Here is a 12873-nt window from a genome sequence, read left to right as displayed (position 1 = left end):
AGTGCTCCAAAGCTGCGCCTTCTGTAATTGGTGACATGGAATTACCACCATGCCGATGCCCTTTGGAGGTTATGGGGTCTTCGGTTCTGTGCCCTTGGAGGTTGGTTCCTTAATGGAGGGAGCTGATATATAAGGCACAGGGGAATGTGAGAAGGGCTTTAGCTTTTTTGTGTAGTGTGGTTGTGTAATGTATTTGCCCCAATATTTGCAATATTTTCTGTTTTGAGCTTCCGGTGTCTGCCCGACTGTAAAGTAAATCCTTGTACCTCGACGTACGGTAACGGCTGCCCCACAAGTGACATTTACTGTTAGGTTTTTGCTCCAGTCCCTTCATAAAGTGATACCTGGTAGTGAATGTAATCAGGAATGGAGGTGATGGGCCCGGGTGTAGGGCGTCTCATGTGTGTCTGATCCTGTAAGCTGAGGATGGTGATTCTATGGCAGGCAGCTGTATGTAGAGGAATGGTGGTCGTCTGTCCTCTAATACTGTCCTCCTCCTCAGGTTGTTGACTGGACGTAAGATCCGCACTCAGAAGGAGGCCGTGCAGGTGAGCAGATCCCCACTGTGTCTTCACTGTTGTCCTGCATTGTGATTTACGCCGCTTACATCTCTCAGGTCATGGACATGTTACATTCTCTGGGACCGAGCACCGTGGTCATCACCAGCTCAGATCTCCCGGCATCACGAGGTTCTGATTATCTCATTACACTGGGGAGCCAGAGACGAGGTGAGGACTCGGTGACGCTTCTGACCACTAACTTCTGTTCATTGGCCACTCACTGCTGTTCTGCTTTTGGTCAAAACAACTTGAACATTGATTTTCACGCTGAGTTATATGTAAATCTTTCCTCCATCCTTCTGTTACCTGAATGGGGTCAGATGTCCGGTAACTCCTTGTTTAGGTCTCTCCCCCCTAGGTCTCCAATAATAACACCAAGGCTCGAGCGTTTCACGACCAACCAGTCTGGTCCCACAGACTTCCAAATTATGTATCGTTTCTAGTACACAACCCCCAATGATGTCCACAGTCTCTCACTCCAGCTCCATCTGTTTTACCCACCCTCCAAACGCTGCTCCAGAACACAACCATGCATTAATCTCATTTGCTAATTCACATTGGATGTCCACCCTGAGAGCTTGCTAGACTCGTGCAGGCCCCAGAGGCTCGACACACGCTGGCTGCTTGCTGTGGGGGCCCCATCACTCTCTGGCTGCTGTCCCTGAGGCTAGTCATTCTCTGACTGCTACCGAGGGGGTTCATCACTCTCTGGCCGCTGTCCCTGAGGCTATACTCGTGCTGGCCCCGAGGGCCCTACATGCTGGCTGCTCGTTGGGGGTGGGCCTCGTCACTCTCTGGCCACTGTGTCTGAGGCTCGTTATTCTCTGGCTCCTGTCCTTGAGGCTAGATCGGGGGCTCAACACATGCTGGCCGCTTGCTGTGGGGGTTCATCACTCTCTGGCCACTGTCCCTGAGGCTCGTCGTCATACTCTGTCTGCTCATTGGGTGGGTCATCATTCTCTGGCCGCTGTCCCTGAGGCTAAACTCGTGCTGTCCCTGGGGGTTCGACACACGATGACTGTTCGCTGGAGGGTGGGTCTCGTCACTCTCTGGCCGCTCAGCGAGGGGGTTCATCACTCTCTAACCGCTGGGCCTGAGGCCAGACTCGTGCAGGCCTCGAGGGCTCAACATTCGCTGGGGGGGCTAGTCACTCTGGCCGCTGTCCCTGAGTCTTGTCACTTTCTGCCGCTCAATGGGGGGGAATCATCCCTCTCTGGTTGCTGTTCCTGAGGCTCAACACGTTCTGGGATTTCTCTAGGGAACTCATCATTCTCTGACCACTCACCAAGGGGGTTTATCACTCTCTGGTTGCTGTCCCTGAGGCTCATCACGCTCTGGCCTTATGTTTGGTGGCTCGTCATTCTCTGACCATTCGCCAAGGAGGTTCATCACTCCCTGGCCGCTGTCCCTGAGGCTCATCACTCTCTGGCCTTACGTTTGGGGGCTCGTCATTCTCTGACCACTCGCCAAGGAGGTTCATCACTCCCTGGCCGCTGTCCCTGAAGCTTGTCACTCTCTGGCCTTACGTTTGGGGGCTCGTCATTCTCTGACCACTCGCCAAGGAGGTTCATCACTCCCTGGCCGCTGTCCCTGAAGCTTGTCACTCTCTGGCTGCTGTCTCTGAGTCTGTTACACGTGTTGGTCCCGGGGACTTGACGCACTGGCCGAACCTACATTCTAATAAAATGGGGGACACTTTAATTTTAAACATAATGACAGGGCATAGAAATCCTGAAACTGTGTTGCGTCTAATGAACACCCCCTGCTTATTCTGCCTTTTTTGAAGTGCGGGAGGACGGAGAGATCCAGACATTGAGGATTAGCTTTGAACTACCCCGCGTAGACGCAGTGTTTGTGGGCACTGGAGATCTCTTTGCAGCTATGCTGTTGGCTTGGACGCACCTTCACCCCAACAACTTTAAGGTAATCTCTGCGATATGTCGGTGACTGGTGACCGCATTGTACATTATTATTATTTATTTATATAGCACCATTAATTCCATGGTGCTGAACATGAGAAAGGGGTTACATACAGGGTTATAGATATCGTTTACAGTACAGAAATGTACATATGTCAAGGAGAACAGCGATCTGTCAGGGAGCATCACACAATGGCCTGACGTGTGATGGACGAGGCCGCCGCGGTTTTCACTACACTGTTTTTACATACCGGTAAGTTGAAAAAAGACTTAGATCCATCAAGTACAAACTTTCTCCACAAATTGTCCATTTTGTCACTAATTTGACTATAACTACAATGTGAGCTCATAATCTTTACACATCCAATGCCAACACATGGAATATGTGTGTATATATAATCAGTTGTGCTCATTGTTTACAATACTGGATGTTTTCGGTTGTCGTTATGATATAAAAAGAGAAAACACAGTAGTGTGACAATAAATGGCTTCTCCCAACCACTAACCATGACGGCAGGAAAAGGTTTGGTGTTATCATTCATGTTCTCTGAGAAAAGGCCAAGAAAGCAAAAATTCTGATGAGGTATGTGAACTTTTGAGCAAAACTGTGTGTATATGTATATGTGTGTGTATGTATATATGTATATATATATATATATATATATATATATATATATATATATATATATATATATATACTGTATATACACACGTAACAGGTAGCGTATGGCTACAGGGGTGCGGTTTCTGCAGCAGGAGGAACTATTACATTTTATATATTTAATCCAAAACGTTGGCAGTGTTTATAAAAGTATATAAAAGATTATACAACATTGCAACAAAACAATATATACTGTAGTATAACGATCTATACAATTACAAAGATCTTCTGTGACACAGGCAGAGGAGGAGAGGTTGGGAATCTTCCCATGTTTGCAGGATGGAGCCTCCATATAGCGTTAGCTTTTTGCAGATACATTGCCGCTGTCCAACATGAACTGAAAGTGGTCGTGTAAATTATTAATAACTGCTGCTGTAAAAAAAGCAGGCGACAAATAAGAAGACTATCTTCCCAATGTTCTGAATGAAGCTGCCGCTGTTTCCTGTGTGAGCCTTACTGTGAGACGCTGAATCCTGACTTGTTCCTGTCATTTGCAGCTGGCGTGTGAGAAGACCGTGTCCGCGATGCAGCTTGTACTGCAGAGAACCATCACCAGTGCACACAGTGAGTCCCGGGGAAGAAGAAGGGTTGAGACGTGCAGTATATGGACCCTCGGCTAGAAATATGGGGAAGGGGCCACCACATCGGGAGAGTCTTTTTCGTCGTTAGTGTGAGGTGTGTGTGGAACAATTCTGATTGTTGTCTCGTTGCAGCTCTGGCTGGACCTGGGGTGAGACCGTCATATCCTCAGCTGGAACTCCGGATGGTGCAGAGCAGGAAGGACATTGAGAACCCAGAGTTGATCATTCGGGGCACTGTGTTATAAAGCATGGTTACTAAGAAACCTCGGGACCAATGTAGAGACTCCAGTCCTACCCCACATAGAGACCCTGGGCCCCAGCACAGAGAGAGCAGTCCCTGGAACCAGAGGAGCTCTGCCTACAGGAAGTGGTGACCTCCAGGCTCTCCGTGGTCTTCTCTAGCTTTATGGGGCCATCTTTTATGTGTGCCAAACACTCACCAGCAACAAGCCAGAGTCCACTCTGCCAGCCCTGTCCCTCCATTACCTGCTCTCGTGATTTTCTTTCCTCCCCTTGCACCGCTGTGTTGGGGGGACAGGTTCATGGATGATCAGGGTCTTATCTGTGCGTTTTCATCTGTTAGACCATGTTAATTTGTGGTTTTAACTGCACATAGGTAATAAAATAATTGTCTAGATGATGATTACTGACCGCAGACTTCTCTATTGCTGAACCCCTGTGAGAACACGATAGATGAGGCCGCACAGATGCTGGTGACCTCAACGCTTCATCTGTACGAGGCTCCATGTTGGTTTGTGTCTGTCGTGTAGCAGATGGTGGAGCCGCTCCTTGCTGGTTCTAACTCTACAGCTGCCATGTTTGTTTCCATCATGTCCAGTCTTGTCTGCCTCACACTGTACAACGCCACACATCGGACTCTGTAACTCTTCTCCAGCACTCCATCAACGTCCCAGGGGCACCTTACACTGTAACCCCCTTAGCCTAGTGGCCATCACATCTGTCTTGTGGTGCCTCTTCGGGGTGTCCCATGTGGACAATCTCTCCATGTTTGTTCCCTCCCCATCTGTAGAACAACCATCCTCAGTACCTGCAGTCTCGCAGCCTCCGCGCTAACTCCTGCCATAAGATGCTCTTCTATGCCGCTGCCTGTATATTTCCCCCTGATTCTTGGAAAAACGTGACATTCTTTTTCACTGTCTGGTTTGATTATAATGTGCCTTTAAATTAACCCCTACAACTGCCCCAGCCCTTCTGTTTTTGCCCTGACCTATCAGAACTAAGTCTGGAAACAAAATGTCTGTATCTTGTATGTAATCTGTGACCTTCAGAGACTTGTCTGTAGATATCCAATATGGCCAGCTTGGTCCAATAAACTGCCGCACACTTACCATTGGCTGATATTCTTACATTGACCCCATCTTCTCCCCTCCCCCACAATGCCCCTGGGAATAGTATTGTCAGACACTCTGGTTGTGGTGGTAAATTTGTACTGATTTTTTGCTCCAGTTTCAATCTTGATGGTTCTTTTGTAGATTTTCAACACTTTTCACCCTTAGTTCACAACATTTGGTAGTCGTCCACCTATCAGATCCTGGAATAAAATGTTGTGTATCAATATTATAAAACTGTGCGCCATAATACATCATTTACTAATGGCCAGAAAATGTGCTGGAGTCTGGAAACCTGTATCCAAGCTTGGGTTTGTGACAGTCAGAGGCAAAGTGTTGGAGGGAGCTAGGTTTCACTAAGGGTGTTGGCTTCAATGATGGCAACCTAGCAAATGCTCCAGCACCCCAAGTGCTGAAAGTAGTTAATCGGCCATGTTTATTGCTAGGTTCATTGAACAGCTGTAGAATGGGAGGGTCCGGAGGATAAATACCCAGCCGTCTAGAGCATTCGGTGTGGGGTGGGCCTGGAGGTGCCGCACTGGAGCTGGTGAACCTTTTGTTGTTTGTTCCTGATGAAGACGGATTCCCGTACCAACAAGGACTGTGCTGTACATTATGTTTTTGGTTTCCTGTTAGGCCAGGAAGGCCACGTTGTTTTGCTAGCATTGCACTGGTTTATGCAGTACTTTTTAATAAACCAGTGGAAGATTTAAAGAGATAGTGTTCCTGTGTGTACCTCTGTGTGCAGCCAAGTGAGTCGATCTACCACAGGTTATACACATTGGAGAACTTACCACAAAGATGGTTATGTTTACTTTTGGTACTTGGAAAGCCTACAAAACAAGTTAATTCATCCATAGAGTCCCTGGGTCACCCTTCAGGAAGAACGTGTGAGTCAGAAGCCTGCAGTTTCTCCTGCTTTCATAGAATCATAGCATGGTAGCGTTGGAAGGGACCTCCTGGGTCATCTGGTCCAACCCCCTGCTCAAAGCAGGATTCACTAAATCATCCCAGACAGATGTCTGTCCAGCCTCTGTGGCCAGTAATACCACCGAAGGCAGACCATTAGTGTTCTATTCTGCCTCCATCAAACTATTATTGAGGTGGAAACCTATGATGTTATGGCACATGTTATAGCACGATATGGCACATCCTTTATTAACAGCAGGGTGATGTTGCCTCTGAAAGTGACATCATCAGTTTGAGTCAGCGCTCTGCACTTGCCGCCTTTGGCTAGTTAATATTTTTTATTTTCGACTTTCAATTCTGTCACTGACATCTTTGCTTTCCTTGATCCCTAGTAACTGCCAGGTGCCTTGTTTCCCAAGAGACTGTACTCTGAGAGCCAAAGGAGATATTTCACAAGTGATTCTTCCAAATGATGCTTTGGATGAGAACAGGCAGTGTTTGGACTGAAATAATGTGGAGGCCAACATAACAAAGCTGGTGGCAACAGGCTGGTTCTCCGAAAATGTAGAAAAGAATTCCCACACCTGAAATGCCAATGTATTGCAGTGTCCTGGAGACCTGCTGGTACAAACTACAGCTGTATAGCAGCACATTACAACAGCTTGCATTAGAAAAGGAAACCATAGTAATGTGATCAAGACACTCGCCCTTTTCATCATGGTCTTCCTAATAACCAAACTACGTGCACAAATAGTTCCTGGTCGTTGTTGTCGTCACCATCATCTGCTTGGCGTCCTCCTCGGCCTTCATTGCATCAGCAATTATCCGATATACCCGATTGTGTGGTTTATAAACCACAACATACGTCAATTTATCAGCCAAGTCACTGCCGTACTAGTGGTGTATTCTACTGTCTTTCGGGAGCCGATGGCTTGAACTCGCATCATTTCTTCTGGAATGCTGTGCCATTGCCCTCGTGTCGGAGACAGTGGGCCTCTACTTGCAGTTGTGTATGCTGAAGCACCGCCATGCTGTCTTACACCTGAAGAGCGTGGTCAAGAGGAGCCACACCGAGGAGATGGAGGAGCTCCTCTGCATCTAGGAGCAAAGTCACTGCTTGTGTGACAATTCTGCAGCTACTGTAGGCAATGTAGTGAGCAGTACTGGCTGACGATTGGGCAATTTAATGCATTATACAAGTCCTAAATGTGGTGCTGTAACGTCTTCTCAACACATTGTGGTTGGATTATGGCATTGGCAAAGGCCATTGTTTGGCTAACAATAATTATAATTTTATTTCTATAGCGCCAACATAGTCCGCAGCACTTTATATTTTAGAGGGAATAAACATAACTCAGATATCAGGAATGAGGGTCCAGCTGCTCCTAGCTGCAATCTGAGGAAATTGGGGGGGACACGAAAGGAAAATGGTAAAATGTGCTCATATTGTGCAATACAGCCAAAACATTCTAACTAGGGTGTGCACATAAGGCTGCAAGGACCGGTGACCACCCAGTGTGTACAGTAGAGACACCGAGGGCTAATAAGTGCATGGATGGTGTGAACAGATGATACGAGGGTCCTGGTTTTGTGGAAAATTTTGTATGGACAAAACGGGGATAGTTAGATAAGTGAGGTGAGGCAGTAGGCCAGTCTGAATAAATGCTTTTTAGGCCAGACTTAAAACTGTGGGTATTGAGAATTAATCAAATTGTCCTAGGTAGTGCATTCTAAAGAATTGGTGCAGCATGCAAGAAGTCTTGGACACGGGAGTGGGAGGTTTGGATTATTGGCTATTTCAGCCATTCATATGTGACTTAAAATGCCCTCCAAAACTTCATCAAATTTCACATTGCATACGCTGGACCAACCGAACGAACAGCGCAAAGAGGTCAACAATTGCATCATGCAGATATCAGGCATGGCTGATATGAGTTGTATGTGAGTCCACCCAATTTATAAGTTGGGACAATTATGGCATCAATGATCTCCTCTCTCTGATACTTACATTACAGCAATGCTCTCGTTTCTGCTTCAAGAGATGGAGGAAACTGCTTCAGCTGCACCTTGGGGTTGTTGGTTCCTGCACGTAGAGTGTCCTACACATGAGGATATTGAGAAGCTGGAGAATGTGGAAAGAGACTGAGTTATCCAGGCTCACCTGGGGATGAGGACACGCATGATCAATTTGAGAACTACTCTGGCCATGATGGCCAACCTTCACAACACAGCAGAGAACAAGCCAACGGGTTCTTTGGGTCACCCGTTGGCAAGTTGGATGTTTGTGGTCTGGAAGGTGTATTGTAAGCACCAAGCCAAGTGATTGCTATTGAAAAGTTATACTCTTAGACCCTTGCCATAAGAGCAAATTGAAGAAATCGGTCGTTCTGCTTCCCACACAACCAACGTTCCAACATCTCTGCCAGCATTAATGATGATCGCTACGGGACATGATGCACCAGATGTTTTATTGTCCTCTGTGCCATCCCAATGCACATCTTCAGATGGAGATACACTGCCTGAAGACGGAGGTTCTCTGCTTGTACCTGGATAGTGCCTTATATCTATTGGATACCCAGAGAATCCATCCCGTGGGCCTCTGGGTCAGCCAGTTGCAGCAGTGCTAGGGACAGGCCCAATTTGCCATTGCTATAGGGTCTTGTCCAGCCCCAGTATACAGTCAGATGGGTAGTCAGTGTGGCACATGATGTCGTCACACCCAAGTAGATGCGAGTGCCCTCCACTAGTGTGGAGAAACGTACAATTGGGAAAATGAATCAGGATTTTTACACACCTGCTAAATGATTAGATCTGCCTTGGCTAAGAGTAAGGACTGTCTGCATTTCACAATGATGCCACAGCCGTTGCCTTCTCCATCATGTTCCTGCTGCTGCCGATGCTGGCCCTGCTCAGCTGTACATCTCCTGCTTGTCCACTCCACCATGTTCTACACTTTGTGCTTCATTATTGAGCACTTTGTGTGTGATTCATTGTATTATTGAACATCTGCAGTGCTGTCCGTCAATCCCCAAAAAAATGTATAAACCTGAATAGTTAAGAAAGTCAGTGTGGTTTTATCTTTCGTAGGAGAATATCACTGTGCAGAATTATTGGGCATCTAAATGAAAAACTTACATTTTCCATCTCAAATGCTTATATTTATCTGTTTAAGTGAGAAGTAGACCAAACGGCTCAAAGTTTCCAAAAATAGAGAGAATTATAAAAAAATCTCCGTAGTGCTATAGTGTTATGGAGACTGCCAGCTGCTTACTAGAGATGGGCGGACACCTGGATGTCCGGATTCGGCCGAACAGTTACAAAAAGTTTGGGTTCCGGCACCAGAACAGGACTCTGACCACATTCACTTGAATGGAGCGCCCGAACATCCATGTGGATGACAGCGCTGCAAACACTGCTTCTGATCAGCGGTGAAATCATCCCTGCCAAAAGACAGCGTGAGCGCTCAGCTGTGATTGAAGGTATAAAGTTTACTTCCAATCACTGGTGTCAGAGGATGGGACTACTGCTCCCATCATCCGACACCTGCTGCAGCGAATAACAGCAGGAGCGGCTGATGGGAGTATTCATTAGCTGGCTCCTGCGCTGTAAAGAAATAACTTAAAACGGCGTGGCTTCCCCTGTATTTTCTATAGCCAACCAGGCAAAACTCACAGCTGGGGGCTGCAACCCCCAGCTGTCAGCTTCAACAAGGCTGGTCATCAAGAATAGAGGAGTCCCCACGCCGTATTTTTTATTATTATTTAAATAAATAATTTAAAAAAACGGCATGGGGTCCCCCCTCATTTTTGACAACCAGCCTAGCTAAAGCAGACAGCTGGGGGCTGGTATTCTTAGGTTCGCAAGGGGCCATTGATATTGACCCCAAACCTAAAAATAGCAACCCGCAGCTGCCCAGAAAAGGCACATTTATTAAATGCCCTAATTCTGGCGCTTTGCCCAGCCCTTCCCACTTGCCCTGTAGAAATGGCAGGTGGGGTTCATATTTGTGGGGTTGATGTCCCCTTTGTATTGTCAGGTGACATCAAGCCCACGGATTAGTAATGGAGAAGCATCTATAAGACACCTCTCCATTACTAGTCCTATTGTTAGATGGTAAATAAAGACACAGCCAGAATAAAGTCCTTCATTAGAAATAAAACAAAATACACTTTTCCATTTTTATTTAAAATTAATAAACACAGTTATACTCACCTAACACCTATTCCATCGAAGCCCTCGTTCTCCTGTAATAAACCAAAAATAAAAAAACAATATCCCTCACCTGTCCATCGTTCTGTCCCACTCCGTAATCCATGTCTGGGCCTTAATAGTTTTCAACATGGACGGTGCCAAGATGTGACCGTCCAGGCTGAGAACCACTGGTGACTGAACTGCTGCGAGCGCAGCGTCAGTGACCGGCAGTGACGTCATCGAGGTTACCTCCGGTCACTGAGGCTGCGTTCCTAGCTGGGCTGAACTACCGTGACCTCGATAAGATCCCCGCTAGCACCATGAGAAACTCTCACTTATGGCTTGGGACAGTATGTGTTTTTCATGGTCCACTGGTCAGTGTTTTGCAAGACGATACACCTCTTCAACCAGAATGTGTAGCAGATGAGGTGAAAATGTAACTATTGAGTTGGTGAGCGGCATGTTGCCTGCCTGCAGTGGACACAGATACCTCCGTGTACCTTATATATGTGGATCTGCACTGGGATCCCCTGATGTAAATCGTGTGCGCCGAACTATAGCTACTACAGTTTCTTATCCCTAATGAATCCACACAGTAAGAAATAAGTGGGATCCCATTGATTTGGTGGCACACCGCGCACCATTCTGGTGAACTTCTTATGCCGTTTCTGCACATTGCACTTGAAGTATTGTGTTCACTATTTGGGTTATTTTGGTTTTTATTAGTATCCACACCATATAGCTACATTGACCCCAGACCTGGTGCTATTGATAACACATCCGCTATCTTTGTCCTGTGGGCAAGAAATGTAGTTATTTTCCAACCAAAACTTCAGATACTCATGGTCCTTTTGAAATAAGCCATTTCTTCACCATTTTTGGTGAAAATGAGGATGGCCGTATTGTTGGGAAGCTGTGGGCAATATTTTGTACAACACACAGTGAAAATCCTTTTAAAACATCTTCACTGCTGCCAACAAAAAGTAAATTAAAATGTTGAAAATTGTCAAGGACTAGCTAAAGTAAGATATTGCATCTTCATGGTCCTGACTGCGCAGTGAAACCAGAAAGGTTACATTTTCTTCCAATCCTAAATTTACTCACCCAGTGCCAAAAGCCATTGCTTCTTCATGATTATTGGCAACAATGACTTCCCGCTGCTGCTGACATGAAATTGCACCCTATCCAGGGAGAAAACTTTTTTTTTATTGCTGGTGTAAAAAAAAATTGAAAATTGTTCATAAATAAGCAATTGCTTCTTTGTGGTTCACAGCACCCCAGAGAAATGTAATATGGTGTCCAGCCAAAAGTTTCCTGCTACACAAATATTTTTCACTGTTGTCACCACCACTGAAATATTCCATTGCTTCATTACCATTTTTGGTGAGATGCCATTGCTTCGATACCAGTTTTGGTGAGGTGCCATTACTTTTTCATTTGACATGCTGTCTGCATCTAGTGGTAATCCGTGGTTTATTCACTTTGCAAAGAAAAAAGAAATCTATAGCCACTCAACAGAGAAGAGATAATATTTGGATGGCTTAAAGGGAACCTGCCACCCCGTTTTTTCAGTATGAGATAAAAATACCGTTAAATAGGGCCTGAGCTGTGCTTTACAATAGTGCCTTTATTATCCCCTGATTCCCCACCTTTGCTGCCGAAATACCTTACCAAAGTCGCCGTTTTCGCCTGTCAATCACGCTGGTCTGGTAAAAAGGGTGTGGTGAAATGGCTGTTTCTCCCCCACCTCTTGCTTATCTTCCCAGCTTTGGCGTAGGGTTTTGCGCATGCGCAACTGCCGAATGCACTGCGCAGCGGCAGACAAAGAGCGCGATCTGCGCTATTCACCGGCTTTTCCGTGGCGGCGGCCATCTTCCTGAGGCCGCGCGTGCGCAGATAGAGCGCTCTGCTGCCCGGGGCTTCAGGAAAATGGCCGCGGGATGCCGCGCGTGCGCAGATGGAGATCGCGGCGGCCATTTTCCTGAAGCCGAGTTCGCATCTCCACGCCCTTTTGACCAGACCAGCGTGATTGACAGGCAAAAACGGCGACTTTGGTAAGTTATTTCGGCACCATAGGTGGGGAATCAGGGTACACAAAATACACTATTGTAAAGCACAGCTCAGGCCCTATTTAACGGTATTTTTATCTCATACTGAAAAAACGGGGTGACAGGTTCCCTTTAAGGAATCCAAGCCATTTCAGCTTCTCGACACCAACTTGTTGCTACTCCCCAAGAAAGAATATATTTTTGGACCACCACTAGTTGAGAAATCATGACTTTTTCCAAATGCATCGCATGCTATTACCAGCAATTTCCATCCCCTTAACCATAGTCATATTTGATGAGATGTTTGACCCATGACTTTTCAGGGCAATTGGAGGCTTTGAAGTATTTTCTGATCTCCACAACCAAATTGTAGCAAATCTGTTAAAGTTGAGTTTTGTAAGTTCTGCTTATCCTTAAGTTCACTATAAGGCAGGGGTGGACATATCACATGTGCGGCCGAGTGTCATGTTGGACGCTGTTCAGACTAGGTCGTCCGACAGACAGCGGTAATTCCGCTTTTGACCACTATTTGCTCATTGGCGTCTGCTAGATTTTGTCTAGCTGTTCCGGGGTTAATTTACCTGATCCTCGGATTGGAAGCTGGGCCATTCCCATGGCCTTTAAATAGCTCTCCTGATCATTGGGCGTCGCCGAT

At 46.3% G+C, this 12873-nt stretch overlaps 1 protein-coding gene across 1 annotated transcript in view; it reads left to right on the top strand.

Moving 5' to 3' along the window:
- Window positions 1–5069, top strand: part of PDXK (pyridoxal kinase) — a 49875-nt gene extending 44806 nt beyond the window's left edge. The window contains exons 7-11 of the mRNA XM_077293548.1: window positions 503–548; window positions 617–728; window positions 2347–2483; window positions 3638–3704; window positions 3854–5069. Coding sequence (XP_077149663.1) covers window positions 503–548; window positions 617–728; window positions 2347–2483; window positions 3638–3704; window positions 3854–3966 — 475 coding nt within the window. The 3' untranslated portion in view covers window positions 3967–5069. The remainder of the gene's footprint in view (window positions 1–502; window positions 549–616; window positions 729–2346; window positions 2484–3637; window positions 3705–3853) is intronic.
- Window positions 5070–12873: the final 7804 nt, after the last annotated feature.

This window comes from Ranitomeya variabilis, chromosome 3, assembly GCF_051348905.1.
Source record: "Ranitomeya variabilis isolate aRanVar5 chromosome 3, aRanVar5.hap1, whole genome shotgun sequence".
NCBI classification, from domain to species: domain Eukaryota; kingdom Metazoa; phylum Chordata; class Amphibia; order Anura; family Dendrobatidae; genus Ranitomeya; species Ranitomeya variabilis.
The sequence above is the reverse complement of the archived record's forward strand: the minus strand, read 5'-3'. Positions and strand labels throughout refer to the sequence as shown.